General features: G+C 32.8%; 2 protein-coding genes across 2 annotated transcripts; both read right to left on the reverse strand.

Annotated features, from left to right (window-relative positions):
- Window positions 1–61: 61 nt before the first annotated feature.
- On the reverse strand, window positions 62–1,764 carry LOC145630877 (non-specific lipid transfer protein GPI-anchored 14-like). The gene is made up of 3 exons (XM_081683006.1): window positions 1,354–1,764; window positions 680–748; window positions 62–261 (listed from the first exon to the last, which is right to left on the reverse strand). Exons 1-3 carry the CDS (start codon window positions 1,688–1,690, stop codon window positions 131–133), a joined length of 537 nt encoding a protein of 178 aa, XP_081539132.1. The 5' UTR covers window positions 1,691–1,764; the 3' UTR covers window positions 62–130.
- Window positions 1,765–7,395: 5,631 nt separating this feature from the next.
- On the reverse strand, window positions 7,396–15,306 carry LOC145632182 (carbon catabolite repressor protein 4 homolog 1-like). Its single transcript, XM_081684493.1, has 12 exons — window positions 14,548–15,306; window positions 11,078–11,831; window positions 10,606–10,692; window positions 10,455–10,526; window positions 10,288–10,374; window positions 10,070–10,159; window positions 9,106–9,159; window positions 8,935–9,026; window positions 8,719–8,833; window positions 8,491–8,635; window positions 8,231–8,386; window positions 7,396–7,891 (listed from the first exon to the last, which is right to left on the reverse strand). The coding sequence occupies exons 1-11, from the start codon at window positions 14,703–14,705 to the stop codon at window positions 8,241–8,243; spliced, it is 1,800 nt and encodes a 599-aa protein (XP_081540619.1). The 5' UTR covers window positions 14,706–15,306; the 3' UTR covers window positions 7,396–7,891; window positions 8,231–8,240.
- Window positions 15,307–15,721: the final 415 nt, after the last annotated feature.

The raw sequence follows: 15,721 nt of genomic DNA on the forward strand, positions 1-15,721 counted from the left end.
TCCGTATTATGATTCATAATTGGCGGTGTCAATAATATACGGGTACAACTGGTGTCTGGTGAACATCAATAGGGAAACGTATATAAACATAGTAGATTAACAGAAAGATTGGAATAGCGTCAGTACTCTACTACAGATTGAATAGAAACATCGAAAAGAAACACATAAGAAAAAATGCGTCATATATCATCATTTTACGCCATATATTCGGCTTTCTGCCATTGGAGCTGGAACTTGTGGGATCATTACCAATAGCATCAGCTGCAAGAAGCACCATAAGAGTCATATATTCAGCAAAAATTTGAGGTTTAACACTTAAGTACATGTCAAATACTCCATAAAAATTGTTACTTCTTCTGTCCTTTTATAATAGTCTCATCTTCGAAGATAAATTGTACTGGAGCATTGTTAATTAAAGTTGAATTTAAAATCACGGTAATGACTATAATTTACTTTTTCTGTTTGGGTAATGATATATGTAACTCTTAGAACTACATATAAAATAAATAAACTTTCTAAAATGGAATAAATTTAAGAATTTATGACAAAATCACGCACAAATCAGTATAATTAATGTTTTTCTATTGTTATATCATTTTCTTGTTTATAAGCATGCATGATGTTTCTAACAATATCACTCTTTACTTAATGATAATGTAGTACTAGTAGCAATAGTCACCTCCAGTAATATTGGCTGATTCAATGAAAATTCGAGCTTCAGGAGATTTAGGGTTCAACTTAAGGAGACCTGTGTCAAAACAGCAAACGAAGGTAAACGTAATGTACGTCAATATCATGATTCATGAATGAGCTTATAAACGCATATGAAGGATCACACCAATTTATTCAAGTACATGAGTTCAAACATCTTGCTAGTGTTCAATTTTTTACTGAATGTTGAGTGAAAGAGAATATCTAAATTTCTCCTTACAAGTTTAAGATTGGAGTACCAATAAAGTGTTGGCTCACCTTGTAGTATTCTATTATTCTTACCACATATCCTAAAGATTTAAGGTTCGAATCCTACCAGGCCAGGTAAGGATTTCCAAATATTGGACCAAACTCTGAGGGTTGAGAGCTAGTCATCTTCCTTACCACAAAAAAATAAATAAATATAAAAAGTTTAAGATGGCAGTTGCTTACAACTGTATTGACTTAAAAGCACCTTTGCACATACTATTCCGTAATATTTATTTTCATATACTCCGTATTAAAAATTCAATCAAAGTGAAGCATGTAAATTATAGAAAAAGTCAAAATGATGCTAATAATTAATCTAGAACATGTATAATATGTATATCAAAGAAACAATTCGAGTGATTTATCAATGAACTGACTAAGCTGGTTACATACCTATGCAATCCAAGGAACTCGAAACAGTATGACACATAGAAGGAAGCCTAAGAGCGAGAGTTCCATTGAGCTTAAGGCCGAGGCTAGGCTCATTTCGATCCTTAACAAGTATGCATAAACACTTTTTGGTCTGATTTAGCTTCTTGTACAAGACCGTGCAACACTGCGAAGATGGTGCTTTCGCCTCGCCGGTTACATAGTTGAGGCAAGATGAAAGACTGATTAGTTGTTGTTGACATTCATCCTTGTCCTTGCTGAAGTCCGAGCTCACAAAAGCTAGCATTGTTGCTAGTAATAGCAACAGAAATGTTGCTTGATTAAGCTTCATTAAACTCATTTCTTTGAAATGATTGATTAATTATTGATGTGTTTTGAATTTGGCCATAACATTAATATATAGACCTCTTTTTTGTTGAGTAATGCATGATTGTATGCCACAATTTTGTAGCTACTAAAAGCAGTTCTTTTTACCTGGCAGAAAGCAATAGAATTTGTCAAATAGTAATAGAATACTACAAGTCTCACCCCTCAAGTTAAAATAACGTGAGATTTGGGAAATGTAATACCTTATTATTTGAAATGTCTTGTACAAATAGGTATACTATAAGACCTGATTCAAAAAAAAGTTTTGTTTTATTTCTTAAGCTTACTCTGTGGGAGTCTTGCATTTGAATCAGTAGAATTTGTTATATATATATATACCCAAGTGTACCGTACACCCAACTACCCAATGTTAGTTTTTGCTCTTTATTTGATGATTACATGATTAATCATTAAAATGAGAACCAAATACACATGGGTGTATGATGCACCCGGATGTATATAACAATCTCTCACGAATCGGTTATTTATATTTAGGAAAATTTGTCTAAAAGGTACTTATATGTTTACCTTTTTGTGAAAAAGGGTCTTATATGTTCAAAGTGGTGAAAAAGGTCCTTATAAGTTATTTTTGTTGTGAGGAGGGACCTTGACATCGGAATATGACTGCCGACTTCACTTTCCCGGCATTGACCATCATGTAATATGCACGTGATGTTTTAAAATGTCTTTTCCTTCTTTTTTTTCTCTTGATTTTAAGGAAAGAGAAGGGATTTTGAGAAAAAATTTGGGGATAGTAAGAGAGAAAATGTGAAAAATGTGGGGAAAAAATGAACGAAATGGCCTTTTTAAAACATCACATATCACGTGTCACGTGGTGATGGTCAACACCGGAAAAGTAAAGTCAATGGCCATATTTTGATGTCAAGGTCCCTCCTCATAACAAAAGTGACTTATAAGGCCTTTTTTCACCACTTTGAACATATATATATAAGGTCTTTTTTCACAAAAAAGTAAATATATAAGTACCTTTCTAACAAATTTATCTTATATTTACCACTTACAAGCTAAATGGGGGGCATGGCCTTTTGAGGAATCCATATTAGGATAATGTGATGTTTGCTAAATAATTCTATGTTCTACTCCCTCTATTTTAAAATTGAGTGTCTATTACTAATTTCATGGTCAACGTATAAAAATTTTGACTACATATTCTCATTAAAATATACGTAGTATAAAAATAAATACAGTATCGTTGAACACGTCTCAATGTTTAATTTTTATAATATTAACTTTGTATAATTTTATTAATTTTAATATTAATGATAAAAAATGTGCATTGAAAATCGCGTAAAATAAAATAGGCACTTAATTGTGGGACGGAGTGAGTAATAGTTTATTGATTGTGTAAGCTGTCTTTTCCCTAAATTGCTCAAAGGGTGTCTGCTCATGGAATAGAAAGAGTTTTTTAGTAGCCTTTATACAATTCAATTTTGATAACAATAGTTTGTAAACTATAGCATATACATACTTCGTCCTTAGTATTTGTTGTTTATAAAGTGAATCAGATTTGTCTTAATTGAACGTGCAGTTGTTCAAAATAATTGAAAGGAAAATTTGACATTATTAACCCCTTACAATTATTGTCGTGGAGATTATCACTTACAATTTTATTTTATTTTTTAAATTAACCCCACCAACTATTTTTAAAACATCTCATTTCCCCATCAAATTGCCCAAACCTCCTATATTGGCTATATGACGTTACTAATATATTGTCATGCTATAAAGATTTTAATATTGTTAGAGAAACTCCAATGGAAAACTAATTGTCAAATTAACTTGTCATGCCTCATAACCTTTTAAGCTTTGTCATTTTAGCTCCAATGGTTAGCTAACAACTTACTATTTAAATGGATCACACGTCCTTAATTTAGGTCGATAAATTTCATTTTATTTATTGTAATTTGTTTTATTTTAGCAAGTTTTTTTCCAAGCAAATTTGCTTGACAAAGCTAATTGCATTTTCTAACTCCAATGGCTAAGCTAATAGCTAGGGATTATTTAATGTTACAAAAAAGTCTTTATCTACAACCATTTGAGTTGCTCTTAATAGCATGTCTCTAAATGACAAAAAAAAAAAAAAAAAAAAAAAAAAAAAAAAAAAAAAAAAAAAACTTAGTACTGTATGTTTGGGATCTTTTGCCAAAAGTACTACTTTAACCAAAATATTTACCAAAATGACTATTTTTAAAACGTAATTCCCAAACTAACTATAACATTGACTAAATAATGCATTACCATTTAATTATTTACAAATTTTGGAAATGTGTGTTTTACCAATTGGACCCTTTTTTTTCTTTTAATTAAACCCACTATAAGCTTCAAAGTCTAATATGATCTTCACCTATCTTAGATAAATACAATATGCAATCAAATGATCTTCTATACTAAATTAATAGAATAATAATTTTTTATAAGGTTTAATTACAGCATGCTCGCTGAATGTATTCATCATCATCTACATTTACGTTACCTACAAATACATATGCCAAAAATCAGTATTTTTTTTTTTTTTTTTGGGTGGCTATTTTGGTAAAAAAAAAAAAAAAAAATTGTAATTCCCAAACTAGCTACAAATAAATTTTTGCATTATTTAGTTAATATTGTAGCTAGTTTGGGAATTACATTTTAAAAAAATAGCCATATTTTTTGTAATCACAACGAGATTGTGTTATTTCTTTTTGGTATGAGGTTGAAAAATTATCATAGCATCAAACTTAAGAAGTGTTGCTAGTGATCACAACGGGATTGGAATCGACAGTTCCGAACCAAAAATGGATTGCAACCTCGACTATTGTAATTTTTTAGTTCCCAATTTTTATGAAAGTAAAAGCAACTCCAATGGTTGTATCTAGAAACTTGCTTACAATATTAAATAATCCTCAACCACCAGCTTAACCATTAGAGCTAGAAAATGCAAGTAGCTTGACCAAGCTAATACGCTTGGAAAAAAAATTACTAAAATAAAACAAATTAGAATAAATAAAATGAAATTTATCAACATAAATTAAGGAGGTGTAGTCCATTTAAATAGTAAGCTATTAACTAGCCATTGAAGCTAAGATGATAATTAGCTTAAAAGCTTATGTGGCATGGCAAATTTGTCATTGGAGTTGCTCTTAAATACCCGAATACCCAACAAATATTAACACAAACTTTTAAAAATAAAAAGTATATATGTTTAATTAAGGGTGTCAATTTAGAAAATTAGGTCAAATTTGGTTAAATTGAGATCAAAATTTAAGTCATGTTAAATCATTGTGCCCATATAAATCAAAATCTAGACCAAGTAATCTTCAAGTCGGATCAGGTCCACTTTGACACCTCCTATTAGAATAGTGGAACCAAAACAGTTACTAACGCCAAAGATAAATGCATGGCCCAATCTTTTTATATAAAAAAAAAAAAAAAAAAAAAACAAAAAAAAAAAATATCTAAAAAGAGAGAGAGAGATTACATTCTTACACTCAATCATTTCGACACAATTGTTGTGAAATAACAACTTCAAAGTAGATATTCCTTTTTTTTCAGTAAGGAGAACCATACTACACCAAAGGGTCCAAGACCTGTAACAGATAAACCAACCTATCTACACGGCTTGGACTCTTGGGGAATGAAGGGGAAGGGCAAACCTATGGTCGAGGTTAACTCCGACCAACAGCACCAAGTATTGCGGAGTACTTGGTAGATAGAAGTATAGAACCATTAGAATCTCTAATAGAATTATTAAACTTTCTCATGATACACGTACTTTCTAAATGATACAAATCAATAGGTAAATGTTACATATAATGTGCTGCCTAAAAGTACCAACAATCCACTAACGGTACTCAAATTAGTCAAATACTCAATACATACATAAATGAAACAAGGCTTGTTCTCATTGACTGAACTGAATATTTTAGAACAGGCCCACAATTGGTACAAAATTTACCATTAGAATCTTCTTGATTCTCTCTTCAAACTCAAGTAATCCCTTTTTACCCCAAAAATAGATGCCCAAATATATCCCAAACACACTACCAGAGAATGGCCTTGTTTGGCAATTGGCTGTTTTAGTTGGCTGGTTTGACTGGCAGTTTAGATTGGCTTTTGAGTTGACTGTTTGACTAAAGTTGTAGTGTTTGGTAAATTGGCTGTTAGGTGCTAGCTGTTGTTAAACTATATCAATACTAATGAACTAATATAGTATTTTAATATTAATTAAAATAATAAATTATTGGCAATAATAATTGTAAATTAATTATTAATTATTTACAATAAGTTTACAATAATTAGTTATAATTCAAATTAATTAATTATTGGTTATTAATTAACAATAATTATATATAAGTTATAAATTGATAATTATAAATAATAATATACTATAAATTACTAATATTACTCCATTTTAAAACTAATTATTGAATAATAATAATTAATTATTAACTATTAAATACTAATAATTTATGTTTCAAAAAATTATTAATTATTAATTATTAATTATCATATATTGACTAATTATTATTAATCAAAAGTTAATTATGTCAACAACCCAAAAGCCATAAGCCAAAAGTTGCTCCAACTAGCTTTTGGCTTTTGGCTTAAAAGCCAGCTTTTCAGCTAGTTAAAAAAGCCACTTACCAAACATGTTTTTGGCTGTTTGACCAACTTGAAGAAGTCAAAAGTCAGCTGAAAAGCTGGTTTCCAAACACCTCCAATATGAGCAAGGTAGAAATTATAAAGATGACTCGGCCAAAAAAAAATACGAACAATAGGAAGAGTTATGGAGAAACGAGGCCAAAAGAACAAATGACAACTACCCCCTAGGCATATCAATTAAACATTGTCCAAGTAATGACCAAAAAGAGTTAACTTACATGTAAATTATGGAGAAAGCAATCAACTACAACAAACTAGGTCTCACGTCAAATTTAGGAACACTAACGACGACCAAATGTAAGAACACAAACAAGCCAAACTTCAGCACCTTATAAAGCTCATACTATTATCATACGCTACAATTAATAACTTATCACAACGCATAGAATTCTCTTCGTTCAGAATATCCACAAGCTACAATTAATAACTTATCACAAGCTATACATAGTATAAATTTATCACTATTAACGCAAAATGCCACACCCCAAACCAACCATGACTGAATAGTCTTGTCATTTTATCAGCATCATCTAGTCTATTATTGTAATAGTACACCATTTGACTTTTCACCTATTCAACGGTCAAAAATGAAGAGACATTATATCGTACAAAATTCTACGTAAGAGAAATAAACAAATAAATCAAATTCCAAAAGTATCTGTATTCTAAGACAGAATTGCACATTAATTAATTTAAATTAACAGCCCTATAACCTGACTTGCAAACACTTGCAGAGATGTTCAACTAATTTATCTGCTAGTCTGCTGATGTACGACAGATGGGAATTATAAGAGCTGTAAAAGATAAATTGCAGAAGAAATTGCATAAACAGATCTTTTGAATGTCCAAAAACCATTTTCCACATTACAGGTACAGACATCCAAGGAACCCATTCCTGAACTTTGAACATGGCTATAATACGATGAATTCCAGCATCCCATTGGCATCAATAGGGTTCCATACAAAGTGAAAAGGAATCGAAACAATTTGCATATGGAACCAACACAAAGATCAATCTAAGACAAGAAAAATATTGTAAAAAAAGGAGGTATTTGCACCTTGAAAAGGAACTGGGGTGACTATGATACTATATTTTGACAGAAGCAGATAATCAACTGTATCTTTGTTATCTTGCTTTTGTACTAAGAAAAATGGGGGAAGACTATTACCCACTAAGAAAAATACAAGAAACCTACAGAAGTGAGCCCATCTGAATTGCAAACGCTACTGTATTGCTGTTGTAAAAACTTGACAGTAAAAAAACATCACTACTCACATCAAGCCCACAGATAAGCTGTGATAATTTCTATTATAAAAAGGGAAAATTTGAATAGGATCATATTTTCTATGGGACAAGGAAACATGATACAGGGCAGATCATAGCCGGATACCCCCTATGAGGTGGATAATACCTGGGGAAGAACACAGGCCTGAACCACCATTCTTAAAATGACTTCCAAAGAGATATATCCATCAACTCGTCAATTTTTTGTCAACATATCTTCAAGGCAGCCTGTTGATGGAAGAATATTCATTAGCAGACTAAAATAGAAACAACTAATTTAACCAAACATATAAACAGTATAATCACATTCGTAAAGTATAATGCTTAGCTAAAATCGCCCACAAATTCTCAAACCAAAATATGCAGTAATCCTGCAGGTACACAACAGGATACTTGCTCCAATTCATAATATCTAAACACTTAACTTTTATTCCTAAAAAATTGGTCTAGAACAATTGGAGCTTTATTATGCATAAACCCAAACTTCCTATTAAATTGGTATAACCATACAATAGTTGAAGTTTTATTTTTTGGGAGGGGCAGAGGAGAGGCAAATGTGTCACATACCCCTCGAGTGCTAACGTCGAATTCTTGATTTGCAACGAAATTCGGCTAAAAGTGCTATATGATCTGAAGACCACTCTGGAGAAGGAAGAGCTGTGTCCTTCCTTAAGCTATCCTCATCCAATAATTCAAGTAAAGATTCCACCGTCAAAGAGTCCGCTGAAACCACAAATTCAGCAAATATGGATTAGGAACTCTCAATGCAAATATTTAAACAAGTAAAAATAGCCCACAAAAACTATACAATAAGCATCATCTACTACCTGTGTAGAATATGTAATCATGGGTCCCTATAAAATCTCTTGTGCAGTTTGTAAATAGGGGCTCATTTGTTGAAGGATCCATTCTCCGCCTTTGCTGCTCTAAAGCTGGTCCCATCCCTCTTGCAAAGGATGAATATGCACTGACCTGAAGTTGCAAGTTATCGCTAATTAATAAAAGCCATGGACATTAGAAAGATCAAAAGCACAATGTTGGTGCTGAAATGTTACCAGTGGAAGCTGGTGTGCAAGCTTTGTATGAGGCCGCAATATTCCTAAAGGGTCCACGGCTAAATCGGGATGTAGTGGATCAACTTTACCCATTGCAAGAAGTGCATGAGGAGCACTGTAATGAAGGCAGAAAATGTGTTTTCAATAAATCCTCATAACATTTCAAATAATACCAACATTCCGAACACACTACTATCAAGAAAGCAGTATACAGACCTTGCAGGAGTTGAATTAAAGTCTCCACACACCAACATTGGAATATCAGCACTATTAGCAATCTTTTCTAACCCTTTCAATAAAGTATGAACCTGAAAACAATTTATTATATATATTAAATGAAATAGTCAAAGAACGGCGACAAAGATACAGAACATTTGCTTCGCATACCTGCCAAAGTTTGACATCCTTCAGTTCTTGATGCACATTTACATGTGTATTTGCCTGATAAAAAAGACAACACAAAAACACGATGATTAAAATTCTGCATAATTCAGATCATTTGTGTTTCTAGATCTAAGACTGCACGACAAGAAAAATGAACAAGTTACAATTCCCCGTAAGTCATATAAAGACCTCGAGAAAGTGAGAAACGTGAACAGTAAGAAAGGTTGTCGAGGGAGAATAAAAATTATGCTCAGCTGTCCTAAAAGCAGTTAATCTCTTTCTTCATTGGCATTATAGTGCCACAGCTTGCAAAATGAAAGTTAGATACACAAACACATTGATTTAATGGAGACAAACCTAAAGACTTTCCCAACGACTACTAGAAGGTCTAGAACCCTGCCCAAGTCCTCGTGTAGCCTAATACTTCAACATTCTCCGTACTCCCTTTACCTCAAAGAACAGGTACAACAGCCAGCTAATTAGGGAAGATATGAGCATACATAAAATAGGTAGAGCACTTTCCTTGCAACAGTTTGATTAATGCTGTTATCAGTCCAAGCAAATTAAATAATCAAGTCAATCATATAAAGTTTAGAAAAATAAAGGATTTATCAACAATATAAAGCATGAACTACAAAGGAGAAACTTAAATAGAGTTTGGAATGTAAATAAGAACATCAGCAGCTAAGCACCAAAAGTCACAAAATTGTAAATTTTCATAGTTGGTTGTAAGATATAAATCTTTCCAAGGCTACTAAACTTGAAGTGACCCTGTGCAGCTTTAAAACTGTAATAGCCTTTATGCCCTCTGATCCCTCTTAATGCAAGAATTGGTCTCTGATAACAAAATCAATGGTGGTCCAAACACAAGCCTCTTATGATGAGTTATTAATAAAAGGTATGCATGATTCCTAACATAAGAATTATTTTAAAAAGAATTAGGATTTTAAAAGTAATTGGTACTCACAACACAAAGAAGCTGTCGTTTTCCAGGGGTTGTATCAGCACCCTGTTGACTGAATTTGGCTTCCAAGACGGCGATTAGTGCAACATTATCCTACAAATTAAGTCACAAGAGATTTCAAGTTCAATTATAACATATATACAAGTTAAGCGAAAACAAAACTAATAATTAAAATTGTATGTAATAACATATACTTCATACCAAGAAGACATTACACTTACCTTGACAAGTCGATTCAAAGCAGTTTTCTTCTGGGTAGTAGGAACTACAGCCTCTGTTAAAGACTGTGCGGCCTTGTTAAACTCGACCTATAAACAAGGCTAATATCCATCAGAACACAACAAATCTGAAACATTAAGAAATTGTCAATAAAAAGAGAAAAACAGACCTCGTATTTTTTTACATGGGTAAATCTGTCTCTTCGGAAGAATGTGGCACAACCATCAACTGTATGAGTTACCTACAGAAATCAACAAAATGATGTTAGAAGAATAGAGGGTTTTAACAGAAAAACAAATCAGAATATATACATTGTATACCTCTGAAGTTTTCCTCTTATATAGAGCATGGTAGCCATGCTTGTCAAGCTCAGGAGAGAAGAATTCTTCAAAATGATCATATTGAACCTGCAACAAAACAGCTGTAGCCATCATTAGCAAGCAAGAAATGTCTAATAAGCATATCTAAAATGATAATCATGAGTGCGCAGAGTCTCAAGGTACTGCGAGAATTTCAGAAAATCTATTGCAATTCCTTCCAAACTAAACACAGGCCAACATTTAAGAACAAACTTTGGTTATACTGTTCTCTAAATTAGTTTTTTATGCTAAAAAAGGGTCTAATAATATAATTCCGTACTCCTTCCAACCAAAACTTTTTTTGGAAGATACAATTTTTATTATACATTAAGATTTAATAAGCAATGTCATAGTAAGCTATATTATCATAAACAATTGACAAACTAACAACTAAATGAAAAAGGACTTTTAAGTTAGGAGCAAATATCTGTACCTCCTGAAGACATACAATGTCTGCACGATAAGTAACAATTTCTCGCAACAAATTTTGTCTGCGATAAGGCCAGGAAAGGGCCCACGAAGGACAGTAACTATATGTATCACTAGTGGCATATGCATCAGCTAATATATTGTATGAAACCACAGTAAAAGTCCCGGCAGATGCAATACGCCCATCAGGATCCAAATGTCCCATTACATCTGCGCCACTAACTGAAATCATGCGACGAGGTGTCGGTGTAGGTGCAGGGATGACCCGAGATGTAGTAAGCGTCATTGGATGTCCGACAGTTTGCTTTGTCTCAGCATCTACAACAACACATTCAAATTTCAAAACATGACCAATATCATCAGCGGATGGTGTGTATGTCTTAGAACGTCCAACTTCAAACCATGTTTCACTGCCACTCCTCTGGGTAACAGCAACAGGATATAAAGATGTGGAGCCATTGGTCAAGTTGGGGCTAGATGCAGAAGGAGCCAAGCCGGCACTCAGAACTCCAGAACCTGAGCTACTTAAGCGTCCAAACATATCTTCCTCTTCACCCCCATTCTCATTCACAGCACTGGCAGCACGGTCATGCAAAACACGATGATGCTGCCAAGCATCTGAAAAGCACTTGGGAGAGCAATGGTAGCTTTTCGTCACAGGGATCTTGGCCTTAACACAACCAATACACTGCAGAGTGGCTTGCTCGGTCGGATGCACACTACAAACAGCAACTTTTTTGTCACTCTGTATACGATACCTGTTAACAACACATAAATAAATCAGGAATTATGTAAGAGAATTACCCGATCAATTCAAACTGTTAAGACTGATTAATTACCACAACATCAACAATGATCCTTTATAGAACCCTCTTGCATCAAAACAATACAAATTAAACAATTACAATTGGCACATGCTTCATTTGACAAAACAGTATTCCCTTTTAACTTAAAAAAAGTTATAATAACTGTAGTTAAGGCACAGTCATGGCAAATCCTAACCAATTTTCAGAAATCCATTTTGGAAGCTGCTCAACATTAAGATCAACAAGACACCCACACAGATACGCAAAAAATCTGAACAATTACGATCATTACTCGGTTCTTTATTGTCTGAAGAGCAGCATACCTTCTCACTTTTCATTGTTTAATATAAGTTTGATTAGTATTTTTCTATTGGTATGTAATTAGGCTATCTAGCCCCTTGAAACACGACTACGTTGTGGTTTTCGGACGAATAGGGGTATTTGCTATGTTTTTGCCCTCTTGTTTTTGAAAATAACAACTTGCTAAGAAAATCATGGAATTTGCACCAGATATTAATAAAGTAATAAATTGATGATCGGGTGATAGTAAACTTGGTATCCTATCAGCTCTCAATTACAATTGATGTTTGTCACCGTCAATCATTATTAGTGCACTATGTACCATAACATACTATACACACAATGCAAAGAAAACCTTAAGACACCTGTACTGATTACAATGAAAGGGGAAACACAAACTAAAACCACTAAGACCTATATTATACATTGGCCCTCCTTAAGTTGCTTTCTATGAAAAATGACTGTCCCATCATAAATTAACAGTAGTATATTTTACTTTTCTCTCACAAGCAAAGTGAAAAATAGGCCAAGAAAATAGAGAATACATTCACACAATCATCAACAACCAAATTGATGTAAACAAACTAAAGACTTTTGGTACAAATTTCAAGCTGGAACATGAACATTACAATACTAATTCATGTATGCTCGTAAATAATTCAATAAGTTACCTTTGATGAAAATCTAGTTTATTTATGTGCATGAACAAAATGCTGATTTTTAACCAAAAATATATCAATTGCTGATAAGTTTCCAATTCAAAAGATTGTTATATAACCACATGAAGCTTGACCACTATTCCAAACAATCACATTCATAAAAATTCGACTAGGGTAATAAAAAGCATGCTCATTTATACACCCCTTGTCCAATGTTCATGAAAACAGATATTCAACCCAATTTTACCTTGCATAAATATATAGCAAATTATTTGACATTAATGAGCATTCAAGAAAGAAGGTTAAAGTATATACAAAATTATTCTTACATTTGGTTTCACTTTACTTATAGTTTTCACTGGGCAAAGCAAAGCAAATCAATTATCCAAAGATAGCATAAAGCTAACATTATAATAACAAAGGCCAACATTAAATTTGGCCCAGGATTTTTATAGGTGCCGGGTGCCAAAATATATTCTTGTTTACAATACGTCTTTCCACAATTTAAAACAGATGCTCACAACTTGCTAGTTCCAATAATTAAGCTTATTTCAATCCACTTTCGAACACAATCCCATGAGGTATGATATTCTCTTTGATTCCCCTTTGATTTCAGTTTAGTTAACGAAAATGGGGTAGAGGTAAAAGGCATGGTGTCAGGTAAGAAGTCCATACCCTCAGCAAAGTGTCAGGCGTCCGACACAGAAATTTTAAAGTTAACAAAAGCGTCAAAACTATGCTATCAGCTATATCACCAATACCATCAGCTACATCACAACCAGAGAGAGAAGACTAGAAAATTAAAAGAAACTAAAGAATTGTGACTACCAAGCTCTCTGCTCTTCTACAACTATTTATAAGCCTACTACCCTTCAACTTCATAAATAGTTGCATAAAAGGAAGAAATGGCAAACTGAATTTCACAAGCTAGAATTAGGAACTGTTTAGTAAAGGCCAAGACATCTAAAACCAAATGTTTGATTCATTACCAAAAAAAAACATGACATCTGAAGGCTTCTTTATAGATACGCATTATAGAAGAATTGACCAGCAAATATTGTCCACACTCATGCTTGAATGAAATTGCAACTCAATTTATAAAAAAAAAATTAACAAATAATGGCAACAATCTGGCATGTAACACGATCAATGATTGACAGTGACAAACATCAATTCCACTTAAAAGCTGATCAACAGTGACAAACGTCAAAATCCCATGATAACCTTAGCAAGCTTAGCTACAAATACTTATTTTTAAAAAAAAACCTAAAATAATAGCAAATACACCTATGCGTTCCGAAACCACAACATTTTTGCAATTCAACAGGGAAAGACAAATGACATACCAATGCAAAGAAATTAAACAAATCTGCATTAAACAAGGGGGAAAAAACATGAGAAGAAAAGCTTCTCTTTAAACAATACGGTACCAATTAAAGACGGTCACATTCCTATTTCAACAAAAAGCTCAAGATACATTGAATTACAAACAAATTCACAAAATCTTGCCTCAATAAAATCAAAATCATACAAGGAAAAAATCACACTTCCAAAGGAAAAAAAAATTCAAAACATTACAAAAATCATAGATAAAAAATCAAATTATTATTAAAACATCTCAATTAATGACATCTCAATTAATACAAACACGAAAACTATTACAGTATAATACATACACAAACTAGTAAACCATAAATTATACAACTTACCACTTATATCTTAAGAACTGACCATCAATTGGAGCAGTCTCAGGAACATCATCGTTAATGACACTCTTATCGGGTTTTCGAAGAAGAACATACGGCGAAAGCTCACAACCTACAATGGGAATGTCGGACGGAAGGTGCACTCTAACCACGCTCAGCATACTTCTTCTTCTTCTCTATCTATCAAATATGACTTAGAACTATCCAAAACAAATCTTCGAAACCCTAAATTTTGAACGTTAATGGCTTCCAACCCAGAAAATGGTAGGCGGAGACCAGGCGGATCCGCCATTTACTACACCTCAAAATTCGCCAGCCTCGATTAATTTTTCAATTAATCACGAAAGATTAAAACTTTAAGCAAACCCTAAATTTCAATCAGCAAAAAAAATCCAAAAACAGTGAAAACACAAATTATTACAGCACAAAATTAAACAATTAACCGATGAAATTGCGATGAAAAAATTCAATCAATCAATCAATTATAGATCGATTAATTGAAATAAGATCGAAATCTGAGGAAAAATTGAACTGGGTATGTTTGATTTTGAAGGGGGAAAATGAAAAAGGAGAGAGAAAGAGGGAGTTTTGTAGAGAAAAAAGGGGGGATTTGGATAGTTAGGGTTTTACAGAAGAAGTAGAAGTCGCTCGAATTGTTTTTTTGTTGGTCGTCTTTCCATTATAATAGGAATAGGAATATGATTTGGGGAATTTTGATTTTTTGGAGAGAAAGAAAAATTTTTGGAGAAGGGGGGAAAGCCAAAATGTTTAGAGGGACAACTTTGTCTCTTTAAATTTTTTGGGTTTTTTTCATTTTTTCATTTCAATCATTCCCTCCCTCTTCTTTATACTTGTATAATTGTTCTTTTTTTAGGTCACAACACTCACAAGATGCTATGGGTCTAGTTTGTGAAAAAGGTATTTTTTTTAATGTTAAATAATAGAACTGAGATTAAAAGTGATTCTAATGGAAGATGTCGTATCATTTATAGAAGTTTTATGATAAAGTCACCATCTGATTTGTTTATTTAACGGTTAAATAAGCTATAGATTGGTTTGTCTTATCTACCATTTTAGACTGCAATTGTATTTTATATGGAGTTTAGATACGATCAGTAACTTAATTTAGATCTGGTTGTGTTAAATGGTAACTTTAAAATTATTGATTACTTAACCC

The sequence above is a fragment of the Chenopodium album genome, chromosome 5, assembly GCF_948465745.1.
Source record: "Chenopodium album chromosome 5, dcCheAlbu1.1, whole genome shotgun sequence".
Lineage (NCBI taxonomy): Eukaryota > Viridiplantae > Streptophyta > Magnoliopsida > Caryophyllales > Amaranthaceae > Chenopodium > Chenopodium album.